Source organism: Pogoniulus pusillus, chromosome 6 (genome assembly GCF_015220805.1).
Source record: "Pogoniulus pusillus isolate bPogPus1 chromosome 6, bPogPus1.pri, whole genome shotgun sequence".
NCBI classification, from domain to species: domain Eukaryota; kingdom Metazoa; phylum Chordata; class Aves; order Piciformes; family Lybiidae; genus Pogoniulus; species Pogoniulus pusillus.
In genome coordinates this window covers 12798871-12819755 of record NC_087269.1, presented here as the reverse complement: position 1 = coordinate 12819755, position 20885 = coordinate 12798871, and the positions used below count along the sequence as shown (strand labels likewise).

At 36.5% G+C, this 20885-nt stretch overlaps 1 protein-coding gene across 3 annotated transcripts in view; it reads left to right on the top strand.

The window, feature by feature from the left end:
• SLK (STE20 like kinase) overlaps nucleotides 1-20885 on the top strand; it is a 52284-nt gene that overhangs the window by 13193 nt on the left and 18206 nt on the right. For 2 of the 3 annotated variants that reach the window (XM_064144441.1, XM_064144439.1), the window contains exons 2-9: nucleotides 9756-9920; nucleotides 11097-11145; nucleotides 11861-12010; nucleotides 14535-14607; nucleotides 14821-15015; nucleotides 15696-15777; nucleotides 16763-16891; nucleotides 18822-20234. In XM_064144441.1, the coding sequence (XP_064000511.1) occupies nucleotides 9756-9920; nucleotides 11097-11145; nucleotides 11861-12010; nucleotides 14535-14607; nucleotides 14821-15015; nucleotides 15696-15777; nucleotides 16763-16891; nucleotides 18822-20234 (2256 nt within the window). The remainder of the gene's footprint in view (nucleotides 1-9755; nucleotides 9921-11096; nucleotides 11146-11860; nucleotides 12011-14534; nucleotides 14608-14820; nucleotides 15016-15695; nucleotides 15778-16762; nucleotides 16892-18821; nucleotides 20235-20885) is intronic. The other variant, XM_064144440.1, reaches the window with a different exon arrangement.

The following is a 20885-nucleotide window of genomic DNA, read 5'->3' as shown; positions in this document are numbered from 1 at the left end:
CAGTTCTGTCAGAGGAGGAACATTGTTCCTGTGTTGCTTGAAAATCTTACTGACAGAAGCTCTCAAGTTCACTCGTTGCAAAAGTCTGAGTAAATCGCCTGTTTTCCCTTTGCATATTTAGTCCATCAAACTCTGCAAAGTGTTGAAGATTATATTTAATTTTGATTTGTTTATCTGGAATTGTTTATAATAATTCTGTCAAGTGATGCATTTATTCCTGTGGCCATTTGAATTTACCACCAGTGTTGTGGTGGTAAATGAATTACACTGATCAGTAAAACAGCTAATAGCCAGTGCAAAAAAAAGAAGACTATGAAAAAGATATTGTAATAATCAGCATGCTCCTAAATTCAAATTTAAAATTGAGTGATAAATAATGATATAATTTTCAGAATACTTGTTTTTCTTAATTGTATAGTCATTTGAATTCACCAATTAAAAAAAAAATCCACCAAACCAAAGAGCTAATCTGAAGCAGCAGCATGTTTCACTACTGTGCTGAATATGAATGAAGTTGACTTACAGAACACAGGATGCTATTTTTGTGACTCTCGAATAGCTGATATTCAAGGAACGCCAAATGTTTATTCCAGTGGCTCTTCCTCATCTATCAAGATGTCATGCTTGCAGCACAAAGACAGCCAGGTCGTTTTAATCAGTATGTGCAACAAACTTTTAACTTGCATGTCAGAAGATTTCACTTTGTTTTCATGAGATGTGGTTTGTAACCTTAGGGTCATTACTTCTGACTCAAGGAAACAAAAATCAGACCCTGCAAGCATTAAACAGCATGCATCATCATAAAGAATTTTGTAATTAATAAAGTTCATTGTAGAACTGACTTGAAAATAATTTGTTTACATTATAGAGAGCTGAAAGATACTGGCTTAGCTGTATTGTTTTTTCTTCTTCTTGTTCCTGCTTTTGCAGTTGGTTTCTGTTAGCGTGTTTTAAAGATATGTACATATGGAAGCAATAACTTTCCTCTAGAAAGCTAAATTGCCTATTCTTTTAAAAGATATGAATACCACAAGGAGAATATGAATTGACTTCTGTAACAATTTTATGTAAAAAGCAGGGTTGAGGTTGTGCAGAGTTGTGGTTTGTTGTTTTTTAATGAGAACTATCAAAAATTACTTCCTTTTTTGTTACTTCAGAAATAGGGGAAGTTCCATCTAAACAGACACGAACATGCATGAAGCAACAGCATATATGCTTTGATAGTTGTTGCCAGTTTTAATGTGGTATTGATGTAGTCGTGTTTCATTTCCCACTCTTAAAACTGCATCATTTTGTGAAATACTGAATTTTAAACTGTCTATATAGTTTACATTTTCCCCTTGAAATATATGGAGTACTTGCTGTTCATTTTAGCAGGACAAAGAGTGAAATAGGGTGATAATGCTTCATCTTGTTTCATTTAATCTTTCCCCCTGGCTATTTAGCTGTGCTCATTGCAAGTCCTGAATATGGTTCACATTGCAGTGTCAAATTACAGAGAACCTTTTCCTAAACTGCCCATGGTTTCGATCTAGGAAGGTATATGCTCTTTAAATGACAGTCAAGTTACATCTGTTATGTCCCATCATTTTCTACAAAAATACATAAAATAAGCTGTCTTAGTACCGGTCTTTAAATGTCTTCTTTCGGCTAGAGGAAATGTAGAGCTTTTAATAATATTCTCTACTTTTTTGACAGCACAGGTTTTATTACATTTAATTTTGCCACATTTAATTTCTGCCACTGTGGTTTCCCTAGTAACAAGTCAGAAGACCTTTGTTGAAGAGTTCTTAATGTGCAAAGAAGTTGTCTTTTTCCCATATTTGTTACTTTGCTGACTTGTTCATTTACAGTTTGGCAAGGCAGCTTTCTATGCTCAAGTCAGATGACTTTCTTTTGTTGTTGTTTGTTAAACATGAATAACACTACTGGGTCAGCAAGCAGCTGTAGCGTTCTTACATCTGATCTGGCTAAAGGCTCTGAGCAGAGGAGAGCCCAGGTTTGGTTTGTAAGCTAACTCCTGGGAACAGGCTGAGGAGGAACTCTGGGTAGAGCCAGCCACTCTAAAACCAAAAAAAAACCCAAAGACATAAACCAAACAAACAAAATAAAACATCCAAAACAAAAGCAAGCGACCACCAACCAATAAACAAATAAACAAGAGTGTTCTAGGTTGATACATAAACTCCTGTGAATGTACGCTATGTAGTCTGCAAAGTGCCAATAGACAAAATGACTTAGTGCTGCGTGAAGCCACAACTCTGTGGTGTATCTGTTTGCAGAAAGTTACAGTTAGGCCTTCTGCCTGGGAAAAGATACTAGCAGAACTGGGTCTCTGAGCTCAGGTGAACTTAAGCATTGTTACAGATGTTAAATGACTACCAGGTAAAGAGAATCAGAGGTTTCTTAAGTCATATGCTCAAACAAATAATGAAATTATCAAGAGCAAATAATAGAATTCTCAACTCTCAACCAGACAACATGATCATTTTCTGAAAAATCAACTGTCTGGAGACAGCTTCAGCTCTGACTTCTTGGTTATCTCAGAAGTCATTCCAGTGAACAGCTGGAATTATTACTTGTTGTTTGATTAAAGATTATTACTTGGAATCATGATTATGTCATGTAAAGCAGAACAAAGGCATGTTTGTTGCTGGAATAAAGATTCAAAGGTAATGACTGAAATAAACTTGCATATCAATAAGCACTAACCACTCTGTGTTTGGTTGGTTGTTTTTTTCCCTAATGACACAGGACTAAGTAGCTGAAATATCTGTAATCCAAGAGGCAGATATACCGGGCTGCTATTTTTCCTGGGAAGCTGTAAGTCACTTCGGGTCTGACTTTATCTCCATAAAATGGAGAAAACCTCTGCCAGCAACTGTTGGTGTCCTCTGCAGATGAAAGATACTGGCAAAGCAGCTTAGCACTGCAAAGATAAATCTTAATTTGTCACACCTCCCCTGTCTTAAATCTAAGATTTTATTCTAATGCAGAATAGTGTTTTTTAATGCTGCTTTTGCAAGTAGCATATGCAAGTGTTATAACTGAATTTGCAAACAAAATGCCAGTCCTTGGCACCTACACCTCTGACACCACTTAATGCTTCAATTCTGAATGTTTCCCTAATCTTGTCAGCTGGTGTTCCCTGTTGGTTTTATGTGAGCCATCACACAAGAAGAGAAAGGAAAATAAGTATGTGTTGTTACAAAACCAGCGCAGCATATTTTGAGATCTTCTTGCCAATGTTTAGCAGGCTTTTGCTTTTATTGTTTTTATTCTGTTTTTTTAAACCCATTTGATTAAGTAAGAAGAATGGTACTGAAATATCATATAATCTACTCTGTTTGGTTTCCTGTAAAGATTTGTTTCAGTTATATTTCCAGTTCAGCCCTGGTAGTTTTCAAATATGCATACAAATGTTCCTTTTGATTTCAGTGACACAGTGCATGAATCAGGATGGGAACTCTGCCTAGCTAGTGTACAAAATACCACAGAATTAATGCAAATGGGTGAAGGGAATTGTGAGATTAAACATGAAAAATACATTCCATACCACTCCCAGAAATAACTTGTGGTATCCTCAGAAAAAAAAAAACTCTGGAGGAAGCAGAAGGACCACCATGAGTATGAAGTACAAGGATAATGTTAAAAGAGTGAAGTTGCCATGGAAACCACCCCAAAACCAGTATAGCTACAAAAGCAACACCAGACCACAGTATCATGAGCTTCAGTACTCTGGCTTGAACCCTGGGCTCCACTTTCTTAGTAATAGTGTTTGCTTGTAGGAAAAACACTTTACCTACATTTCTATTTCAGTATTTTTTACCCTGCCATTAAACACCTTTTAAGTGGAATAAACTGCACAGTAGGTTGTATGAAGCATTATGGAGGCAGGGATAATTTGGGGCTGATAGCTGTAGCTTAAGGACATATTGTTTTCATTGGTGGATGCTATCCTTTCCTTGTCTTCTGAACAGGTCATAACAGTCATTTCAATGAGTTTTAGCAGATAGAACTGAAGTTAGTGGGGTTTATTTCCTTGGAGCAACTGTACTTATAATTAAACACAAAAATGAAATTCTCTATAGGCTTTTAAAAATTATTATTACTACATTTTCAAACCCTGTGCAGTGAAGACTGGTGCAAAATTACATAGCTTGACTGGCTTATCATAATTTCCAGAGATTGCAGAGGTTGGCAGCCCCTTCATTGCCTTAACTTGTGATTTGTTGTAAAAACTGTGGTTTAATATTGCAGAGATAGCTGTTTTCTCTTGAAATCAGACTGATACTTTTTATTGCATTTATCAACATTTCATGTTAGAATTAATGCTTCTTTTTATTTGATTAAAAGAGATTATTTCTCTTCCTAAAATTCACTAATGAAGAACACTTTTCCATGTTTTGAAAATAAGTTTGTACAGTTGACACTGATCAATTATTCAGTTGTGGATGGTTTGTGGGTTTTTTCAGTTTCAAAATACACAGGACAATGCTAACTATGATATAGTAGGATTGTGAAAGGCAAAGTCCAGTGTAGTTTTTCTAGTAGGCCACATAGCTTCTTGCGGATTTATTTGATCAGGCTGTCAAAATCTGAAATTATTGCTATTTCTCTTGTGGTTTATTTAAGTAAGCCTGAGATTCACGGCTTTCCAATAGCTCTGAGAAACTGCTTTTGCCTTTGTGTTGTACAGAACAACTGCGCTTGCCTTTGTGTTGTGTTGTTTCAGAACTGGTTACTTGGGCACCATCAGGAGGCATTTATGAAGCTAGATGTGACAATATGAGATGTACACAAAAGTGTAAAGAACAAACAAACACAAGGCCAGCAGAAAACAAAAATGTGCAGAACCATCTGTTGCCAATGCACGTCTTTTTCACATGTTGGCAACCTTTATGATCTATCATTATGACTACTTCTGTTTGGAAGAGAATGAGTCAGTAAGGAAATCTTCTTAATTGATTTCTTTTTCTGCCTGCAGAACACGTGCTGTGGTTATATAACATTTCAAAAGAGATCAGGCGTCAGGAAGAAAGGTGCTGAACACTTTTCCATCTTGTATCTCATCTCATTTCCGGTTGAACAGTAGATGAAGGACGTATTTAACTTTTTTTCAGTTGCAAATAGTGTTTGGGTTTTAGATATATCTACATGCTGCATTGCAGGAGAGCTGTACAGCTGTGAAGGAAACATTTGCTGGTGACAGGAAACTGAAAGAGCTCCTCTCAACCAAGGCTGAAACTTCATATTGGTCACCTAAAGATGAAAGACTAGGAGTTATCTCTGAGCTGTAATCCTATTACTCAGGAGCAGTGGCTCTGCCCTCCCTGCTGTCCATAGCTGGGAATATGCAACAACTTGGCCAAATGCCCAGACAGTGAGCCTGCCTTTTAATATTCTGCTATCAATCTCTTTGCAAAACTTCTGGCTTTGGAACTTAAATTTGGTTACATGTTACTGCAAAAAAAAATCCACAAATGATAGGGAGGAGTCACTAATTTCACATGCTTGCAGATCCTAGCTTTGTGTAGAAAGGTTATTCCTCTTTCTTGTGCTGTTTATGACATTTTTGTGCATTGGATGTCATTGCCATTTAGTGTGAGGGATTTAGGTTCAGAGATAGAAGTAATTTGCAAAAGGTTTATTCTGTGCAAAACCTTAATCCATCTTTCTAAAAGCATTTTATTTTAGAATCAGGAGAATAAGAGTAGTTTTCTATGTGTTTTCTGTTAGCGAGGCTGTTCCATCCATTGCAAGAACTGCACTGTAACACAGTGTGCTAGTCTCTTGTGCGTGCTCTCTAAGTTCATGTTTGCTGCAGTAACTTTAAATGTATAATCCAAATAGAAAAATGGATGTTTTGGTGAAGGACTGCAATTTTTGTATATTGTTACATGTAATAAATAATATCTATAGCATGTTGCATTAGGTCTTGGAAGAACGAGTTATTGCAAATCAGTTTTCAGTTATTGTGGATGAGTCTTTGGAGAAGATCAAATTTTGTGAATGCAGAGAAAGAAAATCTCCCTCTTTCTTCCTTGTCTCCACATAAGGAAGGATTAAAGAATAACCATTGAAGATGCCAGTTTGGATTTCATAGGATAGAAGTGAAGCTTAAATCACCTGTCACAGAAGCAGAATAAAGTGCATTTAAGAACGTAAACAAAAATAACCTGAATTTCTGGTTGAGAGCTGAAATATAGGAAGAAACTGCTGGACTGCTGGTAGAGGACATATTTTGAAAGGGCTGAACCTCTGAGTAACATGAATGGTTATTTGACTTTAAATGTTCATGTGCCCAAATGCAAAATGAGTCTATGCAAATCGAGACTGCATCTACAGAAACACTCTTTTTTACCCTGCTGTGACCTTTGGAGAGTGCTGTGTGACAGAAGAAAGACTTCAGCCAAAGTCTAGAAAAAACAAACATGCCCTCACAAAGCCATAAGTGCTTTTTGTGCCTCTTAATCAAGAGGCTGTTTTTTGTCCCATACAATACAGTGCTACATAAATCTTATGCATGAACAGTAAAATCCTTTCCTACATAGTTCAGAGGAGCTTGTTTATTAGGTCGATACTTCTCACAGCAAGTCACGTAGACGGGTATTTATTATAGTTAACATTCTGAGGTGGAAATTAATAGTGTCTTATTCAAAAGGAACCTTTTAAAATAATGTTTAAAATAGATTTTTTTCAGGTGTAACTTGCTTTATATGTAGGATTATCAAACACTGAAATAGGCTCCCCAGAGAGGTGGTTGAATCCCCATCCCTGGAAGTGTTTAAAAGAGGCATAGATGTGGTGCTAAGGGACATGGCTTAGCACCAGACTTTGGAGAGTTAGTTAGTGGTTGGACTTCATCTTAAAGATCTTTTTCCAGCCAAAACAATTCTATGATTCTGTATTTTAAGTGTTCTATCAGTCCTCATATAAGTGCCCAGTGGATACACGCTAATTCTAAAGCTTTTTTTCTCTTAAGTAGTGGGGCAGAAGTCTGGATCTAGACCAACAAAATTTTACTATCCCCAGTTATGACAAAGGCAAGCATTTGTTTTGTTTATAATTTTTAAGATGCTCATAAAGATAATTGTACTGTCTTCTGTTTTTTAATGAGGTCTTTTCATAGAGCTACCGTAAGGAAGAAATAAAAGAAAATTATTCAAAGCAGATTTCTATTTACTTCAAGCAAAAGGATCTAGAAAAAAAATCAAAATGCAAAGTACTCTGTCAGTAAGAAAAAGCAATAGTGTATATACATGCTGGAAAATCCCTAGCATGTCATCATGCATGCTAATCTGCCAGTGTCTCTCTCTCCTCTCTCAAAGGTGAAACTTAACCAGAAAAGAGTAGCACCTACTACTGTTAACTGATGCAGAAGTTTTAGGTGATGTATTTAAACAAAATATTATTTCCATTCTGTAGTTTACAGGCCAATTTCTGTAACAATTAATTTCAGATTTTAAAATTATTTTTCTCCAAGTATCCTTCTTGTAAGGTACTGTGGAAAGTGTGTGGCCACATGTGTTTCAAAAAAGTAAACTTAGAGTTAATAAGTTAATACTTGAATTCTCTAGAAAGAGACTTTAACATCCATTTTTCTGCAGATGCAAAGCTGCCAAGTCTAATTCTATTGTGGATTCAGGCATCTGTTTCACTTTCCATGTTAAATTTCCAGTGTAGCTCTAGAATGAGAAGGTTGGTCTTTCATTCTGACTATGAAGCATGAAACCGAAACAAATGATGTTTGCATTATTTAGATCTTTTTTCTTATTAGCATGTGTGTGGAAGCCTTCTTGGTGTTCTGTTTTTTCATAATGTTATACAGATCTCTTATCCTTGTTGTTAAAAATGAGAAGGCAGATACTGAGGTAGGAAAGATTAGTTGGTTTTCGTTTTGGAAAGAATATTGAGATAAAAATAAGTGTTAAAGAAAACCTTGTACCCACAGCACACGATGAATCAGCTTATGAGTATGTTTTGCTGTTGCTGCTGTTTTAATGAATGCTGTCTTAAATGTTAGCCTTTAAATATTTTATTTTCTCTTGCCACGTTGAGAGAATTATTTATGGCTGTGAAAATGACAATATGTAGGCTTTGGAAATAAGTCTTAGAAATTCTTGCTGTCTTGATACCAGATTTTTTTTTCAATAGGAGTGTAATGTGATTAGGTGACGAAGACCTGGTTTGGAGATTATTGCTGTTATCCTGTCTTCATTTTATCTCTGCTAGGTCTGGGGCCAAAACACCCTATGTGATAGCCACACCAGCAGAGTCAGGGTGAACCAACTATACCTTGTGATGCTTCACATCAGGTCTTAGAATTGCCCCTGCAGGTTCTTGTCTTTTCCTGCTTTGGGGAGAGACTATGTACCCACTTCTCATTTAATTTCATTCTAATGTCAGGGGTTAAGTGGAGTAAACCTAGGCCTTTTCTTCATGATTTGTACATATAACTGGGGAAGTAAGCTTCATTTCTACAACTTTATTTATCCAGAGGCAAGAAATAATAATTGGAAACACCCTGACAAACTAGTGTCTTATGCTCTGGAGACATTCAAAACCTGCCTGGATGCATCCCTGAGTGACGTACTCTAGGTGATCCTGCTCTGGCAGGAGAGTTGAACTTTCAAGGTCCCTAGCAACCCTTAACATTGTGTGCTTCTGTGATAGCTTCTTGTTTAAAGTTTACTAAATTCCAGATTATAGAATTCCTTCAAATAGAACTTACAAGTGAATTATTAGAAAGTGTATACAACTGTGTGTTTAATAGTTGTCTGTACATATTCCTCCACATACTAAACAATAAAAATCTCACCTTTGGTCTGCAGCACTAAGTTAGAAGAGTTTACAAGCAGTCATTGTTTGTAACGTGCTGTGTTTTAAAGAAGGCAAAGAATATTTAAATGCATAGCAGAAATGTCTGGGCATTGGGTGGGTTTTTTTTTGTTGATGTTGGTAGGTTGTTGGGGTTTGGTTGGTTGGTTGGTTGGTTTTGGTTTTGTTTGGATGGTTTGTTTGTATTTTTTCCCCATAGGTATCCAAGGTCTTGTTTTGCCTTTCAAATAATAATCTTGGTTGTTCTCCAGTTGATGTTATCGCTACTGCAGTACTATCTCCCTCCTCTTTAGGTGTGCAGTAATAAAGGAGAGGTTGGTAAAGTTTTCAGCATGACCAACTTCAATGAGTAGCCATCTGTGTAAATCTTCCTAGACTTTTGAAGCAGAGAGAGTAAAATGCCCACACAAATTACCAAAGGCTTGGCAGATTTTACATGAGAGCTTGCATACAGACCCTAGCTGAAAAAGATCATAACCTACTGATTACTGGTAGAAAGTCTGGTTTTCTGTGTGGCTTTACGACAGCTGTGCTGCCACAATGGGTTGAGTGTCAGAAGGGCGAGATGGTGGAGGCTACATCATATTCCAAGTGTTAATAGATATTTTTGAGCTGTACAGAATAGAAGCAAGTCTAAGCTATTGACTGTATGAAGATTTAGAGACTGTGATGAGAAGTAGTTTTATATTTCTGTCTCTCATTCATTCTTGACCTTGAGAAAAATTATTAATCCCTTTTTCTGCTAGATCTTTAGAATGCAAGTGTTCTCTTTTTGTAGAGAAGTAAACTAAAGGCAGGAAAATAGTGCAGAACTGCCAAGAGGAGGGGTTTTGTTGTTTTAGTGTTGTGTCTTTTTTTCTGGAGACAGTTGTCTGGTGAAACTTGCATTTATATGTTTGCTATGACTTTTATAGGCTCAGAACAAAGAAACAAAAGTACTGGCTGCTGCAAAGGTGATTGATACTAAATCAGAAGAAGAACTTGAGGATTACATGGTTGAGATTGATATTTTAGCATCCTGTGATCATCCTAATATCGTTAAACTACTAGATGCCTTCTACTATGAAAATAATCTGTGGGTAGGTAATCTTCCTTCTCTAAATACGTTTATTTGTTTCCAAAGGTTACTGAAATAACATTTTTTTCCCTTGACTTTTGTAAAATAGCATTTATCAATCACGTTTCTTCTGTGTTGTTACTTTTGGGGTAACCGTTCAGTTTCAAAACTAATTTGTAATTCTCAAGTATGACTTCTAAGAAATCATCACTGCAAAGTACAGCTACACTGGGTCTTTTGGTCAGAGTTTGAATCTAAAATTCGGACATTCACAATACATTTTGGTGGATGGAGGCAGTTCTTAGTGCAGTAGAGCTCTGATTGTTTTTTAAATAACTCTGAAGGGAAAAAAAATAAGATACTGTTTTCCAGAATATTGACTGTTGGATTTCTGACAGGAAACACTCTTTAGTTGTCAGACTGAAAAATGTAATTCAGTGTTTAAAGTTGAAATTAAAGAACAAAAAACACATAAGGAAGAGTGGGGCATCAGTCTTAATGACCTTTTGTCTTCTTTGCTCTCCTCATTCACTTTGCCCACCCTCATTCTCCTTTGTGTATCTTCTTTCTGTCCTACATGTTAGCGTAGTTTGTGCCTCAAAGTAGTGGAACCTTTTTTCAGTTCAGATGGAAACTGAGAACAGTAGATGGAGTTGTTCTTGTATTAATAAATTCTGAGTTAAAAGTCTTCATGTATCGTAGGCTTCAATGAAAATGGTCCAAAATTAATGAAGGCATCTGAATTTAGTAATTTTCTGTAACTTTTAAGAGTATACTTCCATATTTTCATCTCATCTGAAACAACATAGAAGATAACAGCTATTACTGGAAAATCATGTAGCTCTTACGCTTGAGCTTTTCAGTCAGAGAGATTAAATATGGAAATGCAGCTTAATAATCAAGAAGTGAGTTTGCAGGGATTGTGTAAGTCAACAGTACAATGAGTCAGGTTCAAGCTGACTTTTTAAAGAAATTTTACTGAGCAGTCTTATATCTGGATAAAAACCTTTGAGGATTTCTAAGCAATTTTCAAACAGTTTTCTTGACAGTACCAGTATTTTGCAGAGGATAGTGTAATAATTTGTTAAGGCCCAGGAATTTGAACCTTTGGTCTCACAGTAATAGTCCTTTTAATCGATGGTTCAATTCGTCAGAACTATTTAACTTGGAATTTGTGTATTCTTTTGTTTACATACAGATCCTGATTGAATTCTGTGCAGGTGGAGCAGTAGATGCAGTAATGCTGGGTAAGTTGTTTCAAATAATAAATTTAATAACATCTTAAAATGATATATCATAGGACTTATTTCAGATGTGTATTGTTTTGAAATGCAAATATTTGTGTCATTTGTGTGCTGTACTTGCTGAATGTCAGAGGCTTAGACTAGTATTTACAGCTCTATGGACATTATAATTTCTCAAGTTAGATTAATTTTCTCCTATTCTTCAAGGGTTTATTTACTTTTCAAAACACATTTTTATCTTGATTCTTTAAGTGAATGTGATGAGCTCGTATACATATGGAGCTCTCTGTGTTTATAATCTCTATGAGCCCTTTTCAGATATCGTTCTTCCCCTCCCCCTTCCATCTTCCAAATTACAATTTGGAATTATAACCTTAATGTTAGGGTTTTTTTCAGTGCTTATTCCTCAAATTAACTAAATGCTAATGGCAGTCAATAAAGGATGTCTTTAATATTTCTGTGTGCCACACAGAAAAACCAATCTCTAAACTATATAGCTTTTCCACAGTGCAGATAGATAGGTATACACAGTGATAAAGAGGAGGGGATTTAGGTAGAGGGGATGAAATTTTTACTGAAAAGAATATTTTAAGAAAGAAATTTTTCTGACATGGTATATTGAGAATCCGACAGGGTAATGAATTTTCACATATACTTCTGTGCTGATTGCTATGAGCAAAAAAGTGTTGTGTTTACTTCTGTCTCTTTTCTCTCGTAGAGCTTGAAAGGCCATTAACAGAGCCACAGATCAAAGTGGTGTGCAGGCAGACACTGGAAGCATTGAACTACTTGCATGAAAATAAGATCATTCACAGAGATCTAAAAGCTGGCAATATTCTTTTCACGTTAGATGGAGACATTAAACTAGGTAAGCATGCTGCATATAAAGGTCTTACCCAGCACTTTGCATAATCTTGTAATTGTATTTTCCTTAGGCTGTAGTTTGGCAGGGTTCAGTATTTACTCATTTAAATGTGAATTTAACAATGAGAGTTTTTTTCAGATGCAAGTGGTTTCCTACCATGAAGAAAGGAAAAACAAACAAAAGCTTGAGTAAACATCCTGAGGGTACTTGGCACATCTTTCAGACTCCAGAGGCAGCAGGCATGGGAGTCATATCAATATCTGTACCAATTGCACGAAGTCAGACACTGCTCCTACTCTTTCTTAGTATAAACTTCTTATTTATATTTGTCTTTGCTGTGGTACCATCACAACTTCTCTTTGTAGTTGTTGGTGTAGAAAATGAACATCTCTCATTACCACCAAAACCAAGTACCTAGTAGTGCTGTTTCTTCCATTATTGAGAGTGAGAAGTAATAATCTTAATTACTCAACTTAGTTTTTCCATTCTTTTTATCACACTGGCATAAAGACAAAACAGTCTAAAAGAAAATTAGCACAAGCTTGCTGTTGTTGGTTCCAGATTTTAGGGGTTTTATCTGAATTTAAGCAGTCATCCACATTTTTCCTCTGATGTGATAGGGAATACATGAAGATTCCTCCATGAAGTACTGATGCCAGACTGCTGTATGTAAATAGCTTCCTTTCATTCAACCAGGAAAAGATAGGAATAGTCTGGAGGATCTGCTTTGACCAGTGCTTCATCAGGGGCAAATGTGTATTAAGCTGTCAGCCTTTTCGATGGCTTTGCCAATGTCAAAGTTCCATGACACTGCAGCTTGTATTCAGAGTTCTCTCTCTCTACAAATTATGGGTGATGGGTTGTATTTCTTCGGATGCAAATTACACAGAAGATAAAGGTAAGGAGAATCAGAAGATGACCACAGTGACAAGGGCTCTAAATTTCCAGCCTTGCTACTGATTTTCTTTTTAAATGTAAAGAAGACAAATTCAGAAATATATCCTCTGCCTAACTCGCGTTGATCACAGTGTCTCTGTGAGGCATAGTGCCTCTTTTCTGATAAGAAGCTGAGAGAATTTAAGAATCTGCTTTGCTACATTGATCAAGTAAGTTTATCTTTGCCTTCTGTATGGATTCTCTTGCACAAGATTCTTCCTTGTATGAGTAATACTTGCACATGTCTTTCTCTTAGATGTGTGAAGTATGAGTTAACTTCACTGTTCGGCTTTTTTCGGAAGCCTGAAGATACAATGATGGACTCAGTTTCATAAGCCTCAGTTATAAATGTGATAGAACCACTCTATCAGTTTCTTAGTACTACTGTGAAAGAAGTTATTGCAAGAGGCTAGTGGTCATAGAGAGAATCGTTTGTTTCTATTCACTTTATTTGTCTCACATGAGCTGGCTCCTCCTCATACGGACTGGAACTATTTTGTGATGTTGTCTAGCTTAGCTGATATACAGATCTGTGCAGGCTGCCAAGTTCAGAGAGAGTTCAGACAACAGGGAGATCTCTTACACACATATATTTTTTGATGCATTCAGTTTGCTAATTAAACCTTCTTTAAAAAGGTTTACTGTACTTTGGGAAAGTGTACAGCATCCCATGAAAGAGCATTTGACTCCTTTTAAACTGTTTGTATTTTGATTCTGTCACACACAAAACCAGATGATTCCTTGTTTACAAATAGGCAAAGAGCAAATAAATTTCCTTCATTGACACATTTTTTTTTTCCTTCTGCAAAGGATTTGAGTTTTATTTCAATATCTCTAGTCCCTCGATTGTTTATATGTTGCATTTGAACAAGGAGCTCTCATAGTCTTCTTATAACATAGATCAAATTTAGGCTTCTCAAGCATTGCTCCTATCAATTAATTTTGTACAGATTAAACACGGCAGCATAAGGCAGTTTTGTCCCTTTAATCTCTAGGTCTTGATTAAGGAAGTTACATCTTTAACAAATGTACAACACTTATTTAAATATTTTGGTTTGTTTTTCTAAGTGAGGTAATATTAACTGCAAAGATGAAGTGGTGTTTTGGTTGAGTGTTACATTGGAGGTGCATATGCAAGCTTTCAGACATATAATGTAAGGCGAAAAGTCATATGGAAAGAAACTTGTAAGATAAAAGGAAAATGTAGCTTTATGAGAATATGAATCCTGAAACTAGAAATCGAATGAATTCTTGAATTAATGAGAGAGCTAATACCATGTCTGAGGAATACAGCCTTCAATAATTCATTTCTAATATAAATAACTTAACCCAGTTACTCCTCCAGCAAATATATGCATTGCTCATGTCCAATTGTGTGATGTTTTAGCAATGGAGCATAACATTTAGTCAGCATCCGTTATTAAAAATGCTAGAGAACCTTGGCACTCAGTTGTCAAAACACAAATATTTCAACATAGAAGTTTTCATGCTGTAGAATGTTTACTCTCCAACATTTAACCTTTTATAAGACAGTTGTAAAATTGAGTGTTTCCCACCCCCCTGTTAATAGCATTTTACCATTTGCTTTAAGCGGATTTTGGAGTATCAGCCAAAAACACGAGAACAATACAAAGAAGAGATTCTTTTATTGGTACACCATACTGGTAAGTGCACAGTTTTGCTAACCTTTTTAGTATGAATTAATGTGTTAATTTTACCTTTGCTTTTAATATTACAGGGCTTGTTACCATGTTGTGCAAATGTATTAAGTGAGAGTTAAATGTGCTTAAAATTCAGTAAATTTATCTATTTAGAATGTTTTTCAGAAGAGGTAAGAGTGCATTTTCTAATCTGTTACTTTGTTGTTCTCTTTGCAGGATGGCTCCAGAAGTAGTAATGTGTGAGACCTCTAAAGACAGGCCTTACGATTACAAGGCAGATATTTGGTCACTTGGCATTACTTTAATAGAAATGGCTCAAATAGAGCCACCTCATCATGAGTTAAATCCAATGCGAGTGCTTCTGAAAATAGCAAAATCTGATCCACCTACATTAGCACAGCCTTCAAAGTGGTTAGTATTTTATTTGCAACTTTTCCAGCCCACTTGTTGTGTATAATGCATGCCAAGTTATATATATTTGCTAAACTGACTTCGTGGACATAGACATACAAAATTTTATGGGCCTAACTATAAAGCCAAGTATGTGTTCTGTAGGTATTTGTTTCTCTGTGTATACAATGCACATGCCCATCTCTTGATGGAATTGGGACTGTGTATGGTCATCTTGTCACAGTTCTGTATACTTCTGTACTGAAATATTTTGCAGATCTTGCTTCAAAGTGTATGCAAAATAGCTTTTTTTCAAAGGCAGTAAAAGATCTGAAAGTCACCTAAAAAAGAAAACTGGGTGAAAGGAGACTGAAGTATTTTTATACTAAGAAAATGTTTTTTAGAAGCCATTTTCTGCTTGGTCATTTTAGTACCTTTATGCGGTTCAGTTAGTGATAAAGCAGATGTGGTGTGCTATAAATCCAGAGCCAAAAGTAAACTCTTCTATTAATGGACAAATATTTAGAGATTGTATTTGCTCCACGTGGGTCATTCCTGTTCTATCTTGGTGGTTTGCTAAATCAATGGAAGGGCTTAGACTTGCTGTGTAGACACATGTGAAAGCAAAGGAATGTTTTAGTATATGCTGGTCTGATGTGAAGACAAAAGAAAGAACCACTACCTGCTTGCTTTTGGTGTAGGTCAGCAGATTTTAAAGATTTTCTGAAGAGATGTTTGGAAAAAAATGTGGATGCAAGGTGGAGTGCAACTCAGCTTCTACAGGTAGGAGGATTCAGTTGTACAGATCTGTTGTTGAAAGGCAAGCATTGTATTTTTTAAAGCAGTATTAGAGCAGCTATTTAAATATTTTCAAGTTGTGTTCACAATCTCTTCTCGCCACTGTTGCATTGATCTCTGGTAAAATCTCTTTAAATGGTGCCAAGTGCAGAGCAAATTCTTTGTTTGCATATGTTGATGTAATAAAATAACTAATTACTTTGCATAAGTATTTATACTTTTTGATACTTAGAGTGGATGAAGGAGATATATACGTAAGTAGTCAATTGCTGACAGGTGTTTTAAAAGCTTTAGTGCTCAGCCTTCCTCTGTAATGCTGTCACTGCAGAATGGCTAAAGAGGAGTGGATGTGACTAGGTGCATTTGATTCTGTTTCACGTCAGCACGCATTTACCTTATCCAGAACACATCCGGCGTAAGTTGAATAGATTTAAGCAGCAGGGCCAAGCAGAGAAAGAAGATTCAGACAGCAGGAAAAGAGCAAGTAGCTGTTTCCTCTTAAAGAAAAATGTAGAATTCTGTGTTCTTGTTAGAAAAAATCATTCTAAAGGCAAAGGAGATGGTTTTTTTTCCCTAGAAAAAATATATCTAGATAAATTATTTTCTGCTAAGAGATTTAAGTGTAGAACTGCAAAGAAATGAGACTTGTTTCCAGGAAAAAGAACATTAAAAAAAATCTTTCTACTTCTTTTCTCTGGCTTGTGAAGCAGGTCAGTAAAAATGAATTGTCTGCAGTTTTAGCAAGTTTGTTAAAATTACCTACACAGTATATTGGAGTACAAAAGTTTGGATCTTAACACTTCTGCAGAAAGAAACAGTACATTAGGGCAGTAATGATTAATGTGAACTGTGAATCTTTTAAGTTTGAGAGAACCTTTCTCTGCAGTTATATTTCTTTCAAGTTATGATTTTCCCACTGTCTATAATGAAGTTAGTGCCTTATATTGTACTTATTCTTTATTTTCACAAGCATCCATTTGTTACTGTTACTTCAAATAAACCGATAAGAGAACTGATTGCAGAAGCTAAGGCTGAAGTTACAGAAGAAGTTGAAGATGGTAAAGATGAGGATGAAGAAGAGGAAACAGATAACTCCCTGGTCAGTTTAAAATTTATTTATTTTAAAGTATGCAGCTGGTTTCAGTCACTGGTTTCCTATGAAGAACTCAGTTTCTGATGTATTACTCCACTTTATTCCATCAAGTTTTTATGGAAAAACAACATAAACACACTTGAGCCTCATTACAAATGAAGCAGCAGTACCAAATTTAGCGTGTTCTTAAACTCCTTGAGAATTTATAGTAAAGAATATTACCTAATATTCCAAAGAAGATTATGTAATAAAGAATATTACATATTTTTACTTGTATGTGTAGTATAAAATTTTAAATATCAGAAACTGCTTTTACAAAAGTTATTGTAAGCCAAAATTACTCAGTGAATGAAGAAATGTGTATTTGTGTTCCATAAAACATAAAGGAACATATGTGGTCATCATGCTACAAACTAAGTTTGTGTTTTTGTAGAATGGCTATCAAAGTAAAGAAGCTAAAGCAAAAACCCTCTGGTTTTACCAAGCCAGGATTGTGTTTATGTATGTATTTCTAAAGGATGCTTAAGAATCTTACAGTGCAAATTCAGTTCCTCAAAAGGCACAGCAATGAAGATCAATCTGGTGTTTAGGTTGCAGAGTATACAGATAGTGTGCTTGCTGACTTAAACTGGCTTGAGCACTATAAACAGAGACAGTGACCAGTATCACCAATAGCTGCCATTACCAGAAAGAGTAAAGAAACACGTGCACAAGAAGCCCACTTCCATTTCCTCGCTGCCTTCATACCCAGCAGATTTGCAAACGAACTTTCCCATCAACTTCCTCCAGGACATATTCTTTGTCTCCTAAGGCATTGCCAACCACCTCCAGCTGATTAGCTGCTAAGCTGTCAGTCCTCCGGACAGCTGGAGTCTGCCCCCTAACTTAATTATCTTGACACAAGCAGTAGTTGAGGAAACTGTGAGGTAGATGCTTTTACATTCTTTATTTGTGCTAGTTTGAAGAACCACTTGGAGCTTCTAGGACAACTGTGTGAAGAAATACTTTAAATGCACTTCTGATTTAAGAGTATTTGTTTTCTGTAGGCTTGTGAAAACCTTTAGGTAGGAGATGCATGATCATACCCATGCTTGTTACAATAGCTAACCCAGTGCATTCCCAGTGGCAAATCAGGAGCCTGATCTGCAAATTACAGACTTCTAACAGTAAATATAGACAGAGAGATTGAGATCACATTTGCTTTGAAGAGGGAAAGGGCAATTATGGTTAAAGTGATACTTTATTACTGTATTCTTTCATATGTCTCTGTGTAATCTGATAATATTCATCCGTATGCCAGGAGCAGCAATTTCTACAGTTATGTAACTCTTTCTATTCTAGTTCCATATTGCCACTTGGTCAGACCTCCTGGAGATTTTCACCATTTTGGTGGAGTTTCACAACGATTAAAACACAAACCAGTATGTTTGGGGTAATTTTTAACAAGGAACAAATATGTTCTTTTTGACAAAACAAAAGGTGTTAATATTGCATTTTATCAGTGCTGCACTTACCAAAGTTACACATATTCTTCCTGAGCCAAACTGGTGAAAAGATGTGTATTTTAAGACCAACTGTAGCTGAGAATACTGGGGAACTGAACTAGTGAAAACTAAAAGCAACGTGATTGGAAAAAGACTCTTGAAGATTCTGTTGTCAAGTAGAGGCTGACCATGATCCCTTCCCTTCAATCATGTTATATATTATTAAATTGTGGAGATGGAAGAAGGTTATTGTGAAGCCCTTCTGTACAGAGCCTGTCTGCAGTTCATGCACTTGGTCTGTGGTAATACCAAGTGAAGTACTCTGAGATTATCCCATTCCTCTAACTGCCTATAAATAGAATAACCACCTCTATTCAAATGTTCTCCATCAGAACTCTGCTGTAATTAAGCTAAGAAAACATTAAATCTTTTTCTTCCTTTAAATTTTTTAGCAGCTACCTGCTGAGAAGCGTGCATCTTCTGACCTTAGTATTGCCAGCTCTGAAGAGGACAAACTTTCACAGAATGCCTCTGTTCTGGAATCTCTCTCTGAGAAAACAGAAAGTAATGCAATTGAGGACAAAGCCAGCACTGTATTTCCAGATGACAAAACAACTGGAGATGAATCCGAGGACGTTAAATTTAAGAAACCAGCTGATGCCATATGTGATAGTGCTGTTGGTGGTATAAAAGTGCAGAATGGTTCTGTGCCAACTGGTGAAAATGAGCGTGGCAAAAACGTTCCAGCTGAAAAGGATACAGAAAGCACGGAAGAACAGCATGAAGATACAGAACCCCAGAAAGAAGGGAAGGAAACCCTGGTAGCAAAACCAGAAATACAGGATGAACCCAAGCTAAATATAGCAAAAGAAAATGACATGAGAAATGAAGAGGCAGAAGATAATAAACTGAAAATAGTACCTACAACTGAAAATAGTGTAGCAACTGAAACAATTTCTAAGGAAACTGGTGAAAAAGAAGAGAACAGAATAGAGCTCTCAGAAAACAAGGAAGAAAAGGCCCCTGCAGAAAATACTACAGAGCAAAAGGAAGATAAAGGTGAAGCTCAGGAAGAGCTGATAGCAGACACAACTACAGAAAATCTACCTAATGCTGCAGATAAAATGGCTGATGAAGAAAAGGAACTAATAAAACATGGAATTGACAACATTAAGGAGATAGGTGATGTTGCTGAAACACGGATCAGTGATGGGGATAAAATACCTGAGACTGTGGATAAGCCAGTGGAAAGTCAGGTTAAGCAGGTCCATGAGATAATCAGCTCTGAAGAAACTCTGTCGGAAAGCCTTGATAAAGCAAGCAAGGCAGACGAGAAATGGGCAGAAAGTGAAAATGAGGATATTAGTAATATAAGCAGAATGGAGGAAAAAGAGATGAAAGACTCCTGCAAAGATGAGGTAGACCAGGAGGCAACACAGAGGAAGCCTGAGGATATTTCTAATGACGTGGTGGATAAACTGGCTGATACGCACCAAGGTTCAGAAGAGCACGGACCTGAGAATATCCAGGAGAACAACATTCAGCTGGGCAAGGAACATTTGGAAATTACTTCTGATGACATTACAAAACATAAGCTGCAAGACACTGTCAATGAACAAGCTGATGACTCTGACGTCACACCAGTCCCCAGTATTAGCATTAACGCTGAAGAAACTCAGGAGAAGGTCAAAACAGAGAATCGAGACAACACCGAAGCTTTACAGCAGCTAGAATCAGAAAGTGTAAAGGAAAACGATGCCGATTCAGGCACTGGTTCTACAGCTGATAACAGCAGCATTGATTTGAACTTGTCAATTTCCAGTTTCCTTAGTAAAAACAAAGAGACAGGATCAATATCTTTACAGGTGAGTGATAACATTATGTTTTTATTAAAATCCAGTGGTTAGTGTGACCGCAAAATTGTGTCCCAAGTTTCAGTGTTTCAACAAACAAAATGACTGGGTGAGAACCTAGTATGACAGTGTGGAGTATAAGGCTTTGCAGAAACCAAACTGTTGTAAATTGTTGTGCATTCTGGCAATGTCTGGATTTTGTGCAGTTATGCAGCAAAAGTAGAAGCTACAGAGCTGCCAATCGTTTTCTTCTTTTATTGTATCATCATACTTTAAAAATGTGGACTAGCATGTGAGAGCAACTATGACAGTGTTAAAGATTCATGAGTGGTTGCAGTTCACATTTTCAGGAAGACTAATTCAGTGCCTTACTGTGCACAGAATAACAGGACAAATCTGTTATCATGCCTGATCTTAGGCTGGATTCCTGTCACTCCCATCTTCTGCCTCTGCTTAAATTTAGAAGGCAGGCAGTCTCCAGGCTGCTTGCTCCTGAACACTGTGCTCCTAGATTGTACTGTGTCGATGTAGTTATGCCAGTATGAATAAGTTTATTCAGAGGAAGCACAGTCAAGATTATGGACTTTATTTATATCTTTGTGCTGATACAATTATAGCCCCACTGGGGTAGCAACTGTGTGACCATGAGTTTGAAGAAAAAAA